The sequence below is a fragment of the Leopardus geoffroyi genome, chromosome E3 (genome assembly GCF_018350155.1).
Source record: "Leopardus geoffroyi isolate Oge1 chromosome E3, O.geoffroyi_Oge1_pat1.0, whole genome shotgun sequence".
Taxonomy (NCBI): domain Eukaryota; kingdom Metazoa; phylum Chordata; class Mammalia; order Carnivora; family Felidae; genus Leopardus; species Leopardus geoffroyi.
Genome location: NC_059340.1, coordinates 1,630,392 through 1,650,943, shown reverse-complemented (window position 1 = coordinate 1,650,943; position 20,552 = coordinate 1,630,392). Strand labels below are relative to the sequence as shown.

The 20,552-nt window shown below is 63.1% G+C and overlaps 1 protein-coding gene across 9 annotated transcripts in view; it reads left to right on the top strand.

Moving 5' to 3' along the window:
- Positions 1 to 20,552, top strand: part of MAD1L1 (mitotic arrest deficient 1 like 1) — a 324,285-nt gene that overhangs the window by 50,487 nt on the left and 253,246 nt on the right. For 5 of the 9 annotated variants that reach the window (XM_045462002.1, XM_045462006.1, XM_045462003.1 and 2 more), the window contains exon 10: positions 7,854 to 7,940. The exons of 3 other annotated variants lie outside the window; for them this stretch is intronic. In XM_045462002.1, coding sequence (XP_045317958.1) covers positions 7,854 to 7,940 — 87 coding nt within the window. Of the gene's footprint in view, positions 1 to 7,853; positions 7,941 to 20,552 lie in introns of those variants that run through there. One more of the 9 variants, XM_045462010.1, reaches the window with a different exon arrangement.

Genomic DNA, 20,552 nt, shown 5'->3' with positions numbered 1-20,552 from the left:
GGGGGAAAGAGTGACTTTTCTCTGTTTATCTCGGAAATGGGCAGCTTTAGAAGTTGTACCGACGGCCGTGGCCCGCCACATGGCCAACGTGTCACGTAGGGGCAAGAGAGGTGACCTTTGTGGGTGCCTGTGGTCTCGGGACCATCAGTGGTCACTGGCTCTGGAGCGTCTGACCTCCAGCTCAGTGGCCACAGGGCTGGGTACAGCAGGGACAGACACTGATGGTGACCCTATCAGCACCTGCTCCACGTCCGGGATACAGAATTCATCCTTTTCTTCGGGAAAACAGTAGCTGCTTCTCCCCATCCTGGGACGAATACCAGCTTTTGTCCCAACTCAGAGCTTGGTGACATGATGCCCCCGACCCCAGCACCACCTCCCCACATTCCTGTGCCACGTTATCAAGAAAAACCTGATTTAACGGGACATCCCACTGCCCCTGTGACTTTGCAGTCGTCAGCGTCCGTCCTCCTTTTGGGTTTAAGCCGAGTTTTGCTGTGCAGTATTTTCCATTCCCAGTTTTGCATACTTTGTACGGGGGGCTCATCCCCTTGCTGTAGCGCACCCCCGCCGAAGCCCACCCCCAGCCTGGGGGCTTTGTTCTTGGGGAGAGTAGCTTCCTAGGAGAGAGCTGGAGGCTTCCTTCACTTTGGGAGTCGGACTCCTCTGCGTCTCACGTCTCTTAGACCCGTTGAAACTGGCACTTTGGGCTTCATCAGGGGCCCTGGCACCTGCTGGCGCGAGCCTCGGAGCGGCTGCTGCCGGGCCGGACCGCCTTGCCTCGAGCGCCACCTGTGCGGTGACCCCCCACGCCCCCGGCCCCCGCCATGCCACACGCACGGCTGAGTGCGAGCCGACGTTCAGCTGCACTGTGAGCAAAGAGACGCCTTCCTCCCTGAAAGCCCACCAGTCAGGGCCGTCAGCAGCAGCTGTCACGGCTCGGGCTGCAGACCGTCACTCTCCTGTCCTCTCTGAGTGGAGGGTCCTCCGACCCCCTGAAGGCCGTCCACCTTTTGGTGTGTGCACAGGAAGTCTTGGGCTGGGCTGACCCCTGGGCCTAGTCCCGCTCACCGCGAGCGTTCAGCTAAGCCCCAGAACACCCTTGGCAAACATCTCCGAGCAGCTCTGGCCACACAGCAGGCCAGGAGGTTTCCGGAAGGTAAATGCTTGTTCTGCCCGGTGGAGGTGCTCTGGCCGATTCCGCGGCTCCTCAGCAGCCGGGCCGCTCGTGACAGGTGGCTGGTGGTGCAGGTGTGGCTCTTGGATCCCCGGATCCCGGGGCTTCTCCTGCCTTGTCCCCCTGCGCCTCCTCCAGATGCCCTTCTCCCTGTGTCCCGGCGCCCTGGCTCATGCTGTGTCGAGCGTATGTGGGTGAGCCCCATCTGTCACCCCCCTGCTTCTCCAGCTGGGCGTTTCCAGCGTCTCTTTGCATGTAGTGCACCGTGTGGCAGGGTGGTGTCGGTTCTTTTTGTACTCGTACGCGTCACACCCGAATTCTTGTCCTAAGAAATTCACATGAGGTGCAGGAAGCTAAAGATCCCTTCGATTGCCACCGCTGATCCCGGCCCTGGCCCTCCGGTGCCTGCCGACATCCGCTCTCCGCCGGGGCTGAGTCTTTGCAGGGCGTGGTCTGAGGTACACGCACGTGTCGTTGGCGTATTTTCTGAGCCTGGACTTGTGAAGTTGTTGGTGTGGTTTTAGGGACCCACCTGCCGGACTTACCTGCCCTTTGGGTGGAAGACGGGGTGCTTCTGGAGGATGGGGCTTGGGCCCTGCCCTCGGGCCAGGGGGTCCCTAAGGTCTGAATAAACAAGCGCCCTGCTCGAGTCCCAGGGATCCGCATCACCGTCCTCCGGGCCTCGTCCTCGCCTGGCGTGTACCGCCTGCGGCCGCCTCTCCCTGACAGCACACAGGCTGCCTTCTTTCCTCTGTGCTCATTCCCCAGGCCCGTGTGACTTGGAGAGCCTGGCCGGACAAGCATCCACAGACCCGACCTGTGACACACTGTATGCTCAGGCGCACGCGTCTGCCTCCTCCGCTGCCATCGGTCAGGCGCCGGAGAGAGGGGCCTGGGCCTCTGAATGGCAGGTTGGGCCCCCACGCTGTGCAGGGCCAGCCCCCGGGGCTGCTGACCTGCACTATGAAGCCGGGGAGGCCCGAGGAGCTTCCCACGCCCTGCCTCTCTGAGCGGTCAGGACGCCGCGGTGAGCGTGGGTCCCCGTGTCCCCGCAGCGGTCTCCTTGCTTGGGCCGCCGGGCTGGGAGGACTGAGGACCCTCGCTCGGCACCTGTGCGGTCTCACCTGGTCAGCGCTGGCCACTGTGGCCCCCGTGTCCACAGTTTGGACGTACAGCTCTAAAAAAACTTGTTGAAACATATTCTCACGGCATAGAAACTTTTCCAAGAGTGAAGACAGCAGAGTTCTGCTGCCGTGTTTGGGGTCTTGCTTGTTCTTGAACATTTTCTATTTTTTCCCTGTTCTTTTTTTCATATAGATGCGTCAAAAATTTTTTGTAAAAATACTTATTTTTGAGAGAGAGAGAGACAGAGACAGAGTGTGAGTTGAGGAGGGACAGAGAGATGGGGAGACACAGGATCCGAAGCAGGCTCCAGGCTCCGAGCTGTCAGCAGATCCCGCTGCGGGGCTAGAACTCACGGATCGTGAGATCATGACCTGGGCCGAAGTCGGACACTCGACCGACTGAGCCACCTGGGCACCCCACACACAGATGCGGTTTTTATCTCGTTGATCTTACTTTCTGGTTTTGCTTTTCTCGGTGTGTGTATTTTTTGGTGTCAAAAGACCCACATGTGTTAGCATTTCAGAATCTTGTTCCTGTCACCTCTCCTTACTGTTTTCGTGGCGTTGAGTGTGCCCTGTTGTACGAAACCAGCCTAGGTGTGCCCCCGGCCCCGGCGGTTGCGGGTTGTGTGACGTGGGCACGCAGCCTCACTGCTTTGTGCCTCTGCGCCCCCGTCATAAAACGAGGGCCGTGGTAGTTCACGGCCTTGTCTTCTGGGATTCTTCTTTTTGATTTGGACCTAATTACCGAGTCTAGTAGTTGTCTATCAAGCGGACAGAGTCTCAGAGAATGTTTTGTCACATGTCCGGTGGGTGGTTTTCTTGAGGGCATAGCCTTTTTGGTGATTTGCCCTGCAGCGTCCGTGGGATAGTTTTGCTGCTTGGATTGCCCCCATTTTTCTGCAAATGACCAGGGTTCTGAGTTGTGCGTAGGAAACACGGGAACTCGTCTGTAGGTCCTGGGCCCATCTCCAGGGGTTTTGGTTCCGTGGATTGAGAGGTGGATGTGTGTGGACTGGAGTGACTCTGGATGATGTAGACCGTTGTTCCCGTTCCAGATGACCCGCCCCGTTACGGTGCCCCCACCTGCGGAACCCCGCGTGTCCCGTTGTCCTGTCCAGTGAGCGCGCCCCCCGTGTTCTCCCCGTGCCCTGTGCTGCTGTGGCAACCGCCTGCCCCCTCCTTGCCCAGCAGCAAGTCTCATGAGTAGACAGCACCCATGTGAGAACCTACTTACTGTCCATTATTGAGCTTTTTTTTTTTTAAACGTGAAAGACAGTGACGTGGGGAATGTGTGCCGGGCAGCCGCTGTGGAAAGCAGTATGGCGGTTCCTCAGAACACCAAGGATGGAATGATCCAGCTTCCCCGCTTGTGTGTATGTAGCCAGGAGTCAGAAGCACAGACTCGATCACATAGCTGTGCGCCCGTGTTCACAGCCGCGTCCGCGACAGCTGATGGGGAGATGGTGATGGAGAGACAAGGCAGGGTCTGTCCACACGCTGGAGTATTGTGCAGCCTCAGGGGGGAAGGACACTCTGACCCAGAAGATGGGCGAGCCTTTCCGACGCGGTGCTCAGTGACGTCAGCCACAGAAGGACCGCGTGGCCCCCCTCACGTCCAGTCCACAGACACAGTAGGCGGGGGCGCCCCGGGGTTGGGGACGGGTGTGGAGGGGCGTTCGACGAGGACCCGGTTATGAGAAAGTTCTGCAGGTGAAGGCCCTTGATGCCCCGCGCTGGATGCTTAAAGGTGCTTAAGAGGGTAAATGTCGCGTTAGGAGTATTTTACCACAGGAGGACAGACTGCCACCCCACCTACGTAGGCACGCACCGTTGCTTCCTTGACACGCATTCCCTGAAGAGCGCTTCTGGGTTGGCGGGCGGGGACTCCCCTCTTGGTTATGTTTCTTACCTTGTCCAACGGCCCGACCCTCCTTGGGGTAGTGGGGGCTGCACGGCCAGGTCACGGGAGCCACACACCAGACAGGGAAGCTGTCCCGGTTGACGGAGACCTGGGGATGAGCGAGTTCACCCTTGCTGTTGTCTCTTCTGCCCCCAGGTGCCTCCCGAACGCCTTCAGCTGTGCCCCAGGGGACCTGGTCAGTTCAAGTCCCTCGGTGCCTGATCTACCCACGTCCTTTCCTAGGGCGTGTTTTCACAGCAAGCCGAGTGCTGGGGCAGCTTCCTGAGAGGTCACCTGTAGCCAGGACCCCTGCCCCTGGCTCAGCCTTCTGGGTTTAGAGCGTCCACTTGTTGCAAAACCCACCTCTCTGTCTCTCCTTTTTCTTGTGCGGAACATTCTGGAACCATCGCCCTCCACGCACCATTTCTAACTAAAGCTCATACACGGTGGTCCTCCAGCAGAACGTGTTTTCTTTTTGATCAGCTGCAGACCTGAGGGTCTGCAGGACTCCATGCGGTTTAACGTACCGATTACTTATTTCACGTTGGACTTCATGTTCCTCAGTTATATAACGAGGTGTGACAACGACACCGTCGTTGTCACCCGTGCCTTGTCCTTGTTCCCACACGGCGTTAAGTGGGTTGGCTGGTGCACCTCAGGAGACGGTTGTCCAGGTTCCCGTCTCTCCCTGCTCCCGTGCGGTTGACGGCTGCGCGAGGGTTGTCGGGCGCTCGCACTGCACCATGCCTGGGGCTCGGGGCTTTGGAGATAGGCCCGAGGAGACCCGTCGCGCTGGCGCGTCAGCCTGCGGTTGTCTGGACCGTGACTGAACCCGCTCTCTTTCCTCGAAGACGTCCTGCCTTCTCGCTGTTGCTGAGGTCGGTGGGAGATTCTGGAGCGTGGCCAAGAGTTTTCTGTGCTTTGGGTTTTTAGTGCTGGTGGGAGTGACCAGGAGGGCCCTGGGTCTCGTTGCAGCCAGAGTCACAGGCCACCGAGGGAAAGGCTGTCCGGTGGTGGCGTGAGGCCGGGGCGGGTGTGGGCATCGTGCACGCGTTCTAGTCTTGTGCAGTGGGGCACGTGGGGGAGGCAGGCCCTGCAGCCCACATCCCTGCTCTGCGAGGAGGGGGTGGCTCAATGGTGGCACCTGGGATTCGGGGGCTGGGACTGTGGCCGAGGAACAGCCCGGTGGAGAGTCCACCACGGGCGTGTGAGCCAGATCCTCGCGCCTGTGGTTTGTGCGGGGACGACCCACCTGCTCCGGGAGGGGCAGCGAGGGCTCGGGCGACCTCGGCCGCCCACGTCCCCCGCCTCCGGCGAAGGAGGCCACGTCGGCAGGCCCGGTGTTCTCTGGGGGAGGGGAGGGAAAGCAGGTTTGCTGCTTGCTTCGTTGGTGGGGCCAGGACCCGGATGGCCGCCCAGAAGTCTGGCAGTACTTGGCCGCCTGATGGCCTCCGTGTGAGTGTTGAGCGGAGGGGGCAGAGACCCCTGCCTCCTGGGCGCGGCCCGGTGTGTGTACGTGCGCGCGCGCACGTGTGTGGGCGGCCCGTGCACACTGGCCTGGGTCCCAGGGGACGCGGGTGCCCGCCGTCAGTGGGATGGAGCATCTCAGAGGGACGGCTCGTTAAGGTCACTTTCCTCCTCTTCTGAGCCGTTGCGGTGTTCCCCTCATCATTAAACTGGCTCGTTCCCATTACCTTCGCTCGGAAGGAGGCCAGCGAGCCCGGTGAGAGTGGGTCTGGGCTCTCCGCCGCTCTACTGCCAGGTCTGCGGGGGCGGGTTCCGGCCCCAGGGCCCAAAGCTGGTTTCCAAATTGTTGTCAGGTGCTCCCGACCCTGCCGCCTGGGCTCCAGATTCCGGGAAGGCTCTGGCAGGAGGGAGCCGCAGGCCACCCGCCCTCCAGGAGAGAGGGCTGCCGCCTCCGCCGCCGAGATTCCCAAGAGACGGGGTGGCCCTCTGCTGATGGTCCTCTGCACGGGCCTGAGCAGAAGAGGAGGCCGGCAGCGGGCTGGGGGCCGGGGTCTTTTGTGGATTTGTTTTCAGTAAACCTGGCCTGCGGCTCTGGTAACGGTCCGCACACCCCTTCGACGGAGTAACACAGAGGAACGACCGCTCGAGCGTCTCTGTAGGATGTTTCAGAAAGAAATCCCTCCTGGCTTGAAAAGGTTTCCTTCTTTCTGTGCCAGTGTCTTTAAGTCCCAAGGTCGTAGAGCTTGAAGAAGCTCCCAGAAGAGTGGGAGCCGACATCCAAGGCCGGCACAGGCTCCCCCTCCTGGGTGACGGTCTTGCGTGAGGTCCCTTAAATCCTCTCGTGGGGAGGAGCGCAGGGGTTCCCCCAGGCCCAGTGAGGGGCTTCATCTCAGGTGGGGGGGGGGCGTCTGCGAGGGTGACTGAGGGTGGGAGAGCCGGGGGGCACCTGCGGGAGGCGTGTGGCCTACAGAGGCCCAGGGGTATGAGGACTGGGCTGCGCAGGGCTTCCGCGTGGATGGCTGCCGGGCGCCCGTGCTGGGAGCTCACGTTCTCGTCACGGCGGACCCCGAGAGGCCCCGAGAGGCCCCGTGCATGCACGCCGAGCGTGGCAGGTGGGATGGGGAGCGGCCCTCTTCCGGGAGGTGCCGGTTGTCCTGATACGGCTTGAGGAGGAGCACTGTGAGCCAGGGTGACCTGCCGCGGAGTCCGGGGGCAGTGGGTTGGCGGGTTCGTGTCCAGAGGCAAGGCTGTGGGTGGCGGAGCCCCCGGGCCTGGCCCGGTAGTGGGGTGTTTCTGGGAGCCTGGTACCGTAGTGCCGTAAGAGGCCAGGAAGAGGGCTTCGGGCGCCACGGTGACCAATAGCCGCTCCCACAGCTTTGTGACGGACTCTGATTCTGCGGAGGGCGAGTCCTGTGGGTGTAGCTTTGGTCACAGTCCCCGTGGCTCCTTTGGTGACAGAAGAGGCCGTACTGTCTCGCACGTGCTGCCTGGCCTTGTGCTCGGTCCGTCGGCCTTGAGCTCACCCGCCACCTGCAGGCCAGGGAGCCCCCAGCTTGCATGCTTTGTGCTGATTCTGGAACGTTCCCACTGAGCTGGGTGTTTTCATTTTCTCGGAGACGTTGGCGCGTGTTCTGAGTTACGGTGTTGAGTTACCAGGAGCCAGACTGAGGTCCAGCACTGCTCAAAGACCATTGCACCCTGGGGCACTTTTAATGCCCTGGACCCGCTTCCTCATCTGCATGGGGGACGGGGCAGCAGCAGGGCTGCCCTGAAGGGGAACCCACACGGCCAGGCTGAGCAGCTTGAACATGACAAAGCACAGACTGTGGGTGTCTCTTACTGTTGCTGGTTGGAGGGAGGAGGGAGGGGAGGAGGGCACGCTGACCCATGCCGAGCACCCCTGCACCTCATCTCCCCTCCTCTGCACGGTGACGCTGTCGGCTGGCTGTTGATCGCTTTTTACGGATGAACTAAAATCCTGTCAAATAAAAGTAATTCACCTGATGTTACGTGGCCAGTGGCGGGCTGTGGTTTGAACCCAGGTTGGGGTGCCTGTGCAGTGCCCCCACCACACTGGCCCGGGGACGGTGCGCGGGGCTTGAGCTGTCCCAGGTCTGGGACTCAGAGAATGAGGTCCCCTCTGGGCAACGGCTGATGTTAACGTGTGTTGTTGGTCCCGCAGGACCCCGGAAGACCTTTCCAGGTTCATCGTTGACCTGCAGCAGCGAGAACTTGCCTTGCAGGACCGGAACAATGTCATCACCAGCAGGTAGGCCTGCTGGCCCCGGTGGTCGTGGGGGGCATTGGCTTCGGACAGCGGGGGCACCAGGGAGCATGCGTCCCCTGGGCTTGGCTCGGGAACAGCTGTGCGTCACTGTTCCCTTGGCCTGAGTGAGCGGGGGCTGGGCCGGTCTTGCGGGTGAAGGGTGCCCCCCCGTTTCTGTCCCACGGTGGGGACCCTGTCGAGGCAGCATGTGCCTGCCGCCTTCCTGGTGCTCTGGGGGGCCACGAGAAGGATGTGCGCCTGGACCGGGAACCTCTTTGTCTTTGCCGGCCTGTCTTTGTGGCCTGGGCTCTGACTGACCCCTTGATGGTGTGGACCCCAGGCTGCGGTGGATGGGGGCGGGGGGGAAGCGTCTGCGTGTTTGTGCCCTGTGTGCGCAGAGAGGAATGGAAGCCGGGGACGCCCCTGGTGGCGAGTAACCGGAAAACCCGCCTCCGCGGCGGCACGGCGAGGAAGAGTCCCGTTCCCGGAGGGAGGCCTGCCGGCCAGCCGCTGCGTGGCTTCTCCGGTGCTAGGTTTTTCCTCCTGACACCGAATGCCACTTGAGGCCAGCTGGCGCTCTGTCATTCCATCCCGTTCTGACACGACCCCACAGGTGGAGGGCTCGGTCCCACACGCTGCCCCCACTCCAGACCCCGGTCTCCAGTCCTGGGTCCCCCGGCTGCCTGCAAACGCAGGGTTTCCCTCGCCACCCCAGCCTCGTTTGAGGATTTGCTAGAACAGCTCAGAATTCGGGATATCGCTTCACGTGCAGTCACTGGTTTGTGACAAAGAATGCGTTCCGAGCAGCCAGCTGGGGGGGGGGGGCCGGGGGTGAGGGATGGGGGTGCACAGCTTCCATGTCCTCTCTGGGCATGCCCCTCTCAGCACCTGGGCCTTCTGTCCAGCTCAGAAGCTGTCAGAGCCCCGCTTTGGGGTGTTTATGGAGTTTCCGTGCTGAAGTCACTGGCTCTTGGTGAAGAGCTCAGCCCCCACCCTGCGGTCCCCAACCTGGAAGTCCTAGCCCACCCAGCATGTGATTGGTCACTGCAGCCACTCCTGTGGTCCCCTCGTTAGCTCGGATGGGGCTGGGGTCGCGAGGGGCTTGTTACGAGTGACGAAATGCCCCTCTCACCTCGGAAGCCCAGGCTCTTAGGAGCTCAGTGCCGGGAGAGGGGACAGAGACCAAATGCTTGTCCTTGGGCCGCTCCCAGGCTCTCCCAGGGTTGTCTTCCTCCCTTCTCTGGCGACCCGTCCGCAGGCACGAAGGAGAGACCTGCGCCCCACTGCCGGCGCGTCCCCCTCCGGCCTCCTCGGCCTGCCCCGGAGCTCTTCCGGCGGGACGGGGCTGCCCTGACGCTGCGGCTCGTCCACGTCCCGCGGGGACCCCTCAAGGGGCGGACAGCTGCGGGGGTCTGTGACGAGGCAGCCTCAGCCCTCTGTGGACGTGGCGTCTTAAGGATTCATTAGGAGCCAGAGGGAAGGTTTTCTTATTTTGGGGGTTGATGTCACTTTGAAAATGGGCTTTTAGAAGCATCTGGTTATGTTGGACATAATCACGTCAATTTAGCTTAAGAACCTCAAACGATAAAGATTGCCTTTTGCTTTCAAAGCTACTGTCAGATGAAACGGGCGTTAAAAGTGACTTGAAATTGAAGATTTTACATTTTTCTAGACGATCTTCATTTTACTTTGAATTTGGGACAGAACGAACTGTCAGAGGGAAGAAAACTCGTCTTCGTTTTTCTCAGGCCCGGCTGTGAGGTGGCAGGAAGGCCGGCTTCCGTGTGTGGGGACGCGAGGGCGCAGGGGCCCGCTGCGCACTGGCTTGCAGGTGTGAGCGCGGAGTGACCTTTGCATTGATCCCTTTCGGGATTGGCTTGGGCATGGCCTCTGCCTCCGGCAGCAGTCCCCACCCCGGGGACCCCAGGCACCTTGTCCTACTCCTGGTCCCCTCTGAGAGTGAGGCAGCCACCCTGGAGTCTGTCTCGGGCAGCAGTCCCCCCCGGGGACCCCCAGGCACCTTGTCCTCCCGGTCCCCTCTGAGAGTGAGTGGCCACCTCAGAGCAAGGGCACATCTCAGGCGTCCCTGGGAGCAGGCCCTTGGTGTTGCACTCAGTCCGCACACGGCCACCAGGCGGACCGGCTGTCACGGCGTGGCCGTGTCCAGGGCCACGGCCCCGTAGGAGGAGCTGAGCGCTCGGGTGATAGGGGAGGCCAGGTGGCTCCCACTGTGCTTGTTCATGATAGATCCGTGTGTGGGCCCCGGGAAGAGATGGTGGGGGGCCCTTGACATGTGGCCCTTCCTGACCGGGACAGAGAGGTCTTGTGGCCTGGCATCCTTCATGCTGGTAGGCTGCCGGGCAGCTGCTGGTCCCGTGGGCAAGAAGGCAACGTTGGGCTGGTCGTGGCCTTCTGCGTGGAGGGCAGGGAGGCCTGGTCAGGATGGCGGACCTCACTTCTCACGTTCGCGGCCAGTGGAGCGGAAATTGAGGGCACGTGGGAAGAGGCACCTTGGCCAGCGGCCGAGAATGTGGGGACTCGGCAGGTGCAGGCACGCAGGGGGCAGGGCCTGAGGGTTCAGAGGGCCTTCCCGCTCACACAAGCAGGGGAGCAAGCACTTGAGGCCGTGGTGCCCAGGCCGGAGGGTGGGCCCTGTGAGTTTGGGCCCCAGGCATTTCTTCTGGTCTGTCCCTCACCGGGTCCTTCCATGGCGGCTTCGAGTCAGGCTGCACCAGCCTCGCCGTGGCTCATTCAGGGAAGGATCTGGTGCTCTAGTGTCCTGTGCTTGCCTCACTTGGGGGAGGTGAGGGAAGGCACATCCCTGGGCCACGGCTGGCCAACCCCGGAGTGGAGCGGAGTGTGCCCGTATTACTGCTGGCGGGCCTGGTCCCGCACTGCCACCAGCTTCGCTGGGATTTGTGCCTCCCTCGATGTTCATGCCCGTGGCCTGGAGGCTGCAAGGCCAGCGGTGGGCTGGGGCATTCAGAGGCAGGAACCTTCCAGAGCCCTCCCAAGTTGCAGGGGGGTGGAGGTGTTCTTCTTCCGGTGGTAGAGATGAACTTCGCTGCTGGTTTCATGCACGGTTCCCTGAGTTCTGAGCTCTGATTTCCTTATGTCAAAGTGGGGCTCGTGTCTACCCTGAGGGCTGTTTTGAGGTGTGATAATGGCCCCAGTGTTCATTAGCGCCCTGGGAACGCCCGGAGACGTGGGGCCCTCTGTGGCGTGGGGCCGGGAGTCAGGAGGGTTTCCGGTTGGCGCTAGGGCACCCCTGCCCTTTGAGGGGTGTTGTGAACCCTTAGGCCAGGCTCTCTGCGGTTTCCCCTTCCGTGGCCATTCTCGGACTGTTGCGGGGCACCAGCGCGCACTGACGCGAAGGGGTTTGGTGGTGCCTTCAGACAGGAGGTTAATTACAGCGCAGGGAACCCTGCCTTTTCGCTGCTGCTGACGTAGATTTAGTTTTGGTTCTCGGAGGCTGAAGGCTCACGCTCTTCCCCCCCAGGCTGTGTGCCGTGGACACGGGGTGACTGTGGAGGATCTGGGTGTGTCCTGTGACCCCGTGCTCCACCCAGAGCTCACGGGATGCCGTTGTGAGCCGCCTCGCCCTCGCCGGGCCTCAGTACACAACCTGTGCACCGCTCGCAGTTGGCTTCTAGAGCCGGGCCACGGCTGAGAGGTTGTTTTCCTTTGGGGCCCAGACCACGGCGCCTGTGACTGGTGTGGGTGCAGGGGTGGGGGGAGCATCTGCACCTGTGACAGATGTGGAGGCAGGGGGAGCTGCCACGGGCCCTCGAGAACAAGCCCCGCAGCCCTTGCCCTGCGCGCTCATGCTGAGGGTCCTGGCACTTGGGGCGGATGAGTCCCGGGACCCTGGGCCGCATCCGTAAGCACATCCGAGCCCCGGGCCGTCCTGTCGCTGTAGGTGGTTTGAAGCATGACACTTTCCTCTGGGTTAGAGCTGCCTCCCGAGAGCCCCCGGTCGCAAGCTGTCAGGGGTCATGAGCTGTGGCGCACCCGGGCCCACAGTCCTGCCGCACACGGCCAGCACGTCATTCCCGCCGCTGCCACGAGCGCTGGGCCTTGACTGGGGACGCCTGGGCCTTGTGTGGTGAGGGGACTCGGGTGGGTGGGCGGTCCTTGCGCACGCTGCCCGTCTCTGGCTGCGAGCGGCACTGCCCTTGGCTGTGTGCTTTCCCGGCAGCCGGCCGGCCGATGGGTTCTGTGTCACCCCCGAGGGGGGGGGGGGGCGGTTAAGATCAGCATCAGGGTCATAATTCTTTGTGTGGCTCTTTCCCTGCTGTTCGTGCGAAGCATTTGGGCTGTCGTCTCAAACCGCCTGGAGTATGATTAGGCCTTGTCACCTCTGTCACCCTGTGTCTATGTGAGTTATGGTGCTCTCAAGCTGTCCCGAGGCCAGCAGGGCTGGTGACGGCCGCAGAAGATTCATGATGACCGAGGACCTGTTCTCTCTGTGCACGGGGAGCCCTGTGCCTGGAGAGCGGCCAGGTCACTGGCTTGAGGCTCGGCTGCCCGTGCTGGAGTCCTGGCCCGCCACCGGGTTGCTGTGTGTCTTAGGCAGTAAAATCGCCTCTCTGCCTCGCCTGTCGGGACAACGGTGGCGATAACTGTCACGGGACTGTCGAGAGCCAAGTACGGAGGTTCTTTCTGTCAGTGTTAGGTGGCCCGGCGCCCGGTGAGGGAACGGGGCAGCGGTGGCCTCTGGGGCGGCCGAGGGCAGGGTGCTGAGAGTTGTCTCCTGTGTGTGGTCAGGGGAGGACGCGGAGGGGCTGGGCCCATGGTCCGTGGGAAGGACAGTGGTGGCAGGCGAGAGAGAACCAGACTGGTGGGGTTTTGGTGGGAGCTCGTGGAACAGCAGCCTGCTTCGTGTGTCCACGGGGGGTGACCAGGAAGTCGCTTCAGACGCGCTTATGTTGAGGAGCCTGTGAGGAGGTAGAGGTCGTCCCGCTGGGACCCTGCTGGCCCCAGGGCTTTGCTCAGGTCTCGGCTGCGTTTGAATTGCCCGCCTCAGCTAGGCTTCCCGTCAGATTGTGTGTCACGTATGAAGTGTGTTTTGATCGCGTGCTTGTTTACCTTGACCCTGGCGCGGGGACGTGTCTAGGTCGTGGGAGTCACAGCTGCGGTTCTGGTCAGAGTGACGTCGGGCACACGGCGAGCGCGTGCGCTGCCGGAGGCGGGTGCCACCAGCGCTGCGGGTGCGTGGGCCTCGGCTCGGCCCGGCCCCGGCCCTCTGGTCGTTCTCAGTCGCTGAAACCACAGGCGGTTGTCGCGGCTCCGCCTGCAAAACGCATCCGGAATCGCAGCGCCGACCCTGCCGGCACCAGCCGTGTCACCGCCGCACCGTGAGGACGGCCCCAGCCGCTCTCCCTGCCCCATGGAGTCGGTGTAGGAGGGTTCCCTGGAGACACGTGTCAGACAGATCACGTCCCTCGGGCGGCCTCTGCCGTGCAAAACCTTCTGGGACATTCCGTTTCCCCTGCCAGGGAGACCGTGGCCCGTTGCCGCCCTCGGGGTCCTGCTTCTCTCACCCCTTCCGTCACCATCGTGTGCCCGTGTCCTCGCGTCCTCGTCCCCGCCCGGCGGCCAGATGCAGCGGCAGTCGGGGGTGGGGTGGGGGGGGTGCGTGGGCACCTGTGTGGCCCGCAGCGGGCCCGGCGCTGCCCCCTGACTCCCGATGCCTCGTCCCGGCTGTGGTGCGGCCAGCTCTCACCGTGATCTGCTGTCCCTCACGCTGTGCCGCCTGAGTGGCATGAAGCCATTCCCGCACGTCCCACTAGAGGGTAAACTTGGCTGCTTTGCTTTATTCTAAGTGGTGAGCCTTGTAATTCCCCTTAACGGCTCCCAGAAAGGCTCTTCCTGCTCCGTTTGCGGCTGATGCCCAAGTGGAGACAGCCTGGTGTCCTCGGTGTGGCTGTGACACATGTGTCCCTCCGAGCAGACCGGTGTCGTCACTGAGATCGTGGCCCTGAAGGGCATCGAGTGCTTTACCACGGGCCACGTAAGGCCCGATGGAGTGCTGGCTTGTGCCGGGGCCGGTGTGGGTAACCCCGTGGGGAGGGGCTGGGGGTGTGCACGCGTGTGTATGCATGTGTCCTTGCACACGTGTGCTCACACTGGTGCAGAGGCTCTGAGAGGTAGAAGGGTGTTTGGTCAGAGAGACGTAGCTGTTTCTGACCACGAGGTCGATCAGGGAACGTCCCGCGGGCCCAGTAGCTTTTGAGTTAGATCTGGCCGGGACTGTGAAAAACAACAAAAACAAACCAGAGAACAGCATACGTGAGGAGTGTGAGGGATGAGAGCTGGGATGTCCCGCCTGCCTCGCAGGCCCCATGCGTCTGTCTTGAAGGACACACTTCGCGGCCCACCCCCCCCCCCCCCCCTCCCTCGGCCGGGGTCTCTTCTGTCCGCTGGCGCAGACTGCAGGGCCCGGGGTCAGGGCTGCTGGCGAGGCCCCAAGGGCCGTCCTCCGGGGGCACCTGGCTGTGGGGAACCTGCCCGGGATTTCTGTGTCCTGCTCCTGTCCCCGACCCCTGCAGTCCCACGCGGGCCGGCCCCCGGCAGGCTGGACCCCGCAGACGCATGTCCGCCAGGGTGCGGGGCGCCCCGCTGCCCGAGCCAGCTCGGTGGCTGGGGAGGTGGGATACGTGTGTCAGCCCACGTGAGTCGAGGCTGCCCACACGGACTTCATTTTCTTCCTCTCCGGAGTGGAGGTCGTGACAGTGCCTACGTCCCAGGGGTGGGTGTCACGCCTGTAGCGAGCACGGCACCAGCCAGCCGTCCGGGCCCAGCGAGAGGCAGCCTTTCTCCGTGTACGAGCCCAGGCAGGTTCCTGGTCTGTGTTTACAGCTCCTTCCGGAAGCTCTCGTGTCCGGTACGCGCGTGTCCACACAGGCCTCTCTCCTCCCCTCAGCCGTGGCGGCGCCCCAACCCTCGGCCGCCTGAGGGATCGTGAGCTGGGCCTTTGAGGTGGTTGGGGCAGGGCAGGTGTGGTCGCTCCGGGACCGCTGCCTTCCTGCACGGGGTCGGCCTGCAGCCACCCCTCACGTTGGTTCTCAAACCCCCTCCCTTCTTGGGCCCGTCAGCAGGAGAAAGAGAACCTAGGAACCTCTGTGCCCGTCGAGGCTGAACGGAGGGACGCTGGGCCTCCCCTTCCACGCCGTCCGGCCGAGGGGTGCCGGCACCTGCCTGCAGTGCCCGTGTTTGGACGTGAGGTGGTGCCCGCCGCTCTGGAAGCCTCTTGCGCCCGCCGGTCCTCGAGCCTCCTCCACGGCCTCCCCCCCGCCCCGCAGGACTGCCGCTCCCAAGCCTATAAATCCTGTGGCCAATTAGAGAGGGGGAGGGAGGAGGGGGGAGCGTGAGGGGAGCGCTGCAGGTGGCGGGCGTCTTCCCTGATGCCTCTCCTGGAGCCGCGGGCTGCGGTGTTTCCGGCCGTCTCCTGACCGGTGTTGGCGAGACCCGCAGGGCGGGCGCCTCGAGGCCTCCTGGGGGGCGCAGACCTTCGACTGACACCCTCTCCGGCTCGGCCAGGGAGCATAGGACTTGCCCCCATCATCCGGACCGTGACTGTCCAGCTCCTGTCCCGAGCCCCCTCACCCCTGGGAGAGAGCCCAGTCTATCTGAGGTCCCGAGGGTTTCCTGGTGGTGCCAGCCTGGCACAGGGGCGGGTGTAGGGGGACAGCCTCAGGGAGCCGAGTCTAGGGCCTGGGTCTGGGTCTGGGGACATGTCATTTAAGTCTTCCGACAAGCCGGACGACGGAGCCGCGCGTCGTCGTGGGGATCGGTGCTTCTCACGGGCCGTGCAGAGCGCAAATCAGGGCATGCGTGTGGAGCTGTGCTGGCCGTGGCAGCGTTTTGGGCTGGAGACCTCACCGGCTCCTCTGCCGTGTGGCGCCCGTGGCGTGGCCTCCGAATGGCCCCCAGGTCAGCAAGCGTTTCAAGGCAAGTTCTGGACAGCAGGCCCCACGTCTCCACCCAGCTCCCAGGACCACAGCTTGAGAGGCAAGAAGTGCTCTCAGTCTGTGCCTCGGTTTCCCGCCTGTCCACAGAGAGCTTCTCACGAGAAGGTCCCCGAAGTCCCCTGAGCTCTCTGGACGGAGGGTGGCAGGATTTTCCGTAGGGGGACTGGCGGTGTTGTCGGGAGTCATCAGCCTCCCGGTGGCGGGGCCCTCACCTGGGGTGGCTGCACTCAAGGTGTGCTCCTCCGTGGGGGTGGCGCGTGGGCGCGTGTACACGTCTGTCACCTTGGGCCAGCCTCCAGGCCCTTCGCTCCACATGCAGACCCGAGGAGGGTTCTAGGCTGCCCGATGGGACTGTGCTGGGTGAGTTGCCGCCTGGTTGGCCTCTGTTGGAGTCCTGCTTGTGACCCAGGAGGTTACCCTGTGCTTGGTGCTCCGGAGTCTGAGGGTCACCGCTGTACCCTTGGGGGACAGAGCCTGTCCTCATCGGACTGTCCAGACTCGGGCCCGGTGCCCCTTCTGTACGCCCTGGGGCTGTGCTGGCAGGGACACGAGGTTTGGCCCTGTGGTTCTGCAGGGAGGGGCTGCGTAGACGTGATGGCGGGCAGGGTGTAGGACAGCAGTGGGTCAGAAGATCTGGGCTCTGTAGCAGAGGCCAGCCCGGCCCACTCCATGGGCAGAAGAGGGCAGGTATGGCTGGGGATGTGGGTGTGTGGGTAGGGGAGGGCAGGGTGTGGCTGTGGGTAGGGCAGGGCAGGGGCGGGCCGGGGAGGTCAGGGCTCTGGCTGCTCTGGGCTGAGCTGTCCAGCTGCCGCGAGCTCCGGCCACGGGTTGTCAGCCTGCTGCAGCAGCCGGCTCGCATCTTCCCTTGTCAGCCAGAGGAGATGCCATTAATGCTTCACGCCCAGACTGTTTTCTTACGTGTTTTGCATTTCCATATTTAAAACGGAATTTGCATATTCATGGTCTTTTAAATAAGTTTTTATTGTTAAGGGACATGCAAGTGGATGAAATGTGAAACTCCCCCTTTTATTCGAGGCCTGGGAAGAATTTTCATCCCCAAGATGAAGTCTCTTTCTGGGCGGTTAGTCCTGCAGCGGTTCTGTAGGAAAATCACCCGGGAAGCCAGCGTGTCAGGGGTTCGGGTGGCCGTGCCCTCGGCCACACTGGGCGGGGCCCGCGGCCTGCGTCCCCGTCTCTTGCCAGGCCCGGACCGTGCCTCGCCCCCGGCTCTCCCTGGCCAGGCCTGGCCTTCCTCTGGGAGCGGGGGCGGAACGTCAGGTAGACGGGACTGAGCCCTTCCCTGCAGACCAGAGAGCCTTCCGGGCGGACCCAGGCTGCTTCCCAGGGAGCCCTGCCCCCCGGGTCCGCGCCCTCCCTGGCAGCGGTGTGGGCAGTGTCCGCCTTGCTTCATGCCGCACCGGCTGCGGACGGGCACCCGAGGGAGCCTCTGCGGGAGAAGACCCAGCCCCGGGTGAGGTGGCGGCGGTGTTCCCGCTCTGCCGACGGCGCGGGACTTGGACAGAGCCGGTCGCCCTCCTCCCGTCTGTGGGGAGGGGCCAGGCGCCTGTCCGCTCCTTCGGGGTCATGATTTTAGGGGTGTGTGAGGTGCTGGCCTGGGGCTGGTCGTAGACCCGCTGGTACTCCTGTTTCCCTGAGTTCGGGCGCCGGTCAGCTTGGCCGAGCTTCTGGGACGTGTGGGTGGTGGGGAGCTGAATGGAGTCACCGAGGACAGGCGAGGAGCAGGGTGCCCTGGACGTGTATCGGCCTTGGGGTCTTGCGTGAACGCCGAGACTGGCTCACGGAGACAGCTCACGGGCTGTCCGGGCCGCTGAACCCCCAGAGTCGTGGCCACGGCGGCCTGCCCCGTGGTCAGTGTGGTGCGGAGTAGGCAAACGAGGGCTCCTTAGAGCCCGAACGAGAGAACTCCGTTCTGGAAGGTCCTTGGAGCAGCCAGGGCGACTGAGGCTGAGGAGGGAAGCCTGGCTCGACTCCGCCCTGGGTCGCCGACGGGGCCAGTCGGGAGTGCAGTGCTTCCTGGCCGCTGGGCTCCTTCTTGTTTTCACACGGTATTTTTTTCTCGTCTCAGGCAGGGCCTTCGTACGTAGCACACAGAGGCCTAGAAGACAAAATGACAAGTTTTCAACGTTTTTATACAGTCGGACGCGTGGGGCAGAGCACACTCTCGGCAAAGCCAGAAATGAGGTCTCACAGTCTGTGTGGACTAGTCCTGCAGTGTTTCTGACCGTGAACCTGGGCGCCCTGGGCTGCAGACACCCGGGCGTCACCCTCGCTGCCCTGCCCGAGTGGAGGGTGGGCTGCCTTGGACCGTGACGGCAGCCCTTAGCCTGAGTGCCTGCTCCTGGCCCCACGGCTGCGTGACGGGCAGCGTCCGCTTCCGTCGGGCCGGCCGTCCCCGCACACCCGGATTCACAGACGCGGTGTCAGAGCGCGTGCCCCCGAGCTGCAGGTGCCTGGTCTCCACACGGACACCCTCGTGCTGGGTGCATGCTGGTCACCCTTGGGGGTGGTCTTGGACGCCCCTTCACGTCGCAGCCTTGAAGGCCTCCCCCGGTTTCTTCCTGTAGCTGGAGGGCCGTCTCAGGGCGTGTCCTTTGTCCCGCCGGCCTCCAGAAGTGTTTGAAAGACAGTTTTTTCTGGCACTTTTGTTGTGTTTTCCACCTGCTCAGGGCTCTGTCCCGGCGACCGGTCCCTCTGGAGACCAGGGACAGGCTCAGAGATGGGGCTCGGTTAGACGCCCAGGGCCGCACACGCTGTGGGCCCAGGTGGAAGGCAGAGGGGACACCTGGGCACACTTTCATTGGCCAACCGTGTCTGCAGACCTTGACCTGGGGAGGGGAAGGGCCGAGCTGGAGGCTGGCTGCTCATGGCCGACAGACTCCCTTTTTAGGAGGTCACACCAGGGAGCTGTTTTCAGTCTGGCTCCGCGGCAGAACGAGTCCATCGTGGTGCACTCCCTACGACTGGGGCTCGGCTCATGGCCGGCCACTATGTGGGGCGCTGCCTGGGTTCATACAGCGACCCTCACCCACGGCCCCCGCCCTGTCTCCGGGGGTCCGACTGCGCACGTGGTGAGAAGAGACCGAGGCACGCTGTCTGTGCTCATGCCGCCGGGATGGGATGGTGGCTGGGTGACAGGAGAGGCTGGCTGTCTCCCCGGGGCCTCTTATTGAACGTTGGAGCCGAGGTTCTAGGTGCTTCCGTTTCCTCGGGTCCTCGGAGCCTCTGCCCCTCCTCTGTCCAGACAGAGGCTCCGCAGGTCCCTTGGAGAACTGACCACGGCGGAAGTCACCGACACCGTGCAGGTGCTTGGTGGCGGCCGTCGCTGTCCTGAGCGGAGTTCGTGGTTGCTGGCCTCGTGCCAGCTCGGCCCCTGCGGCAGAGCCTCGGTTCCTGCCTTCCTGGCTTGAGGGCCGGCGCCGAGGACGTCTTGCCTGTCGCGGTCCCTGCAGCCCTGACTCAGTCCCTGGTTCTGGCAGGCCGGCCCCCACCGGCCTCTTCGCCTTGAACTGGACTTTATCTTCAGAAGCAGGAAACTCGAGTTTGCCGTTCCTGCCCTGGATCCTCACCTCTCAGTGTAGTTTTGCCTCACCTTTGTCAGCAAGTCTACTCGGGCTTCTGTCTGCGGTCCTGGGATAACCGTGGGCTCGCGGGGAGACCGTCTCTGCCCCGCGTGCGCTGGGAGCGCAGCGAGCGGGGGGCCGGCGGGACAACTCGTGAATAGTGTGCGTGGGGAGCTCCCCTGGCGACGAGATCTGTCCCGCGCCCATCCTCTCTGAGCCCGGCTTCGGCCTCCCCGCGCGCTCTGCGGCCGCGGCTGCTTAACGGGTCGTGGCATGTCTCTGTCCCGCCCCCAGAGACTCTTAGGTGACGTTGGTCCCACGGAGCTGCTTTTGGAGGCGGCGTGGCGTGGTGGTTGGAGCAGAGGGGGTCTGAGGGGGCTTGAGGGGGCTTAAGGGGGCTCGCGGTTCCCGAGCCCAGGGCCTCTGTTTGGGAGGAAGACTCGGGGATTCTTGTTGACGAGTCCCTCGAGTTTCCTGATGACTTTGTGTGGACTCAGCAAGCTCTGTGGCTCGGCCGGGGAGCCCAGCTGCCGCTGGCCCATTCTCAGGAGCCAGCCCGGGAACACACCTGCTGATGCTCGTGTACGAGTGCCGGGTAGCGAGTCTCTGATGTCGTAAGTCAGCCTCAGTAGGCTTTTCAGCTTGTTTGCAAAGCATTAAAACCCACTCAGCTTGACAGGCCAGCCCAGAGGAAGTGTAGGGAGACTGGGACAGAGGACCCGGCCTGGGGGCCTCAGCGTCCGTTGAGCACGTTTAGCTCAGGTCAACTTGTTTGAGACCAGTGGCCGCCGGAAGGCATCGTTCGGCACGCGCGTCGGTTGGTGCCTCTGAGCCTGGTAAAAAGCGGATAAGGCAGAGTGGGAGCAAAGAAGGGTACGCTTGTGAAGCACCTGCGGAAACCCGAAGCTTCCCATCCATCATCGTATCTGCTCCCTGCACTGACCCGCGCCCTAGATGCCGCGTTCCCCACTGGCACCGGTGTCACCGTCAGGCGGTCACTTCACGTTGGAGTCTGGGTGTGATCTCGGCCGTGTCTGTCTCCAGAACCTGCGTGCTCTCTC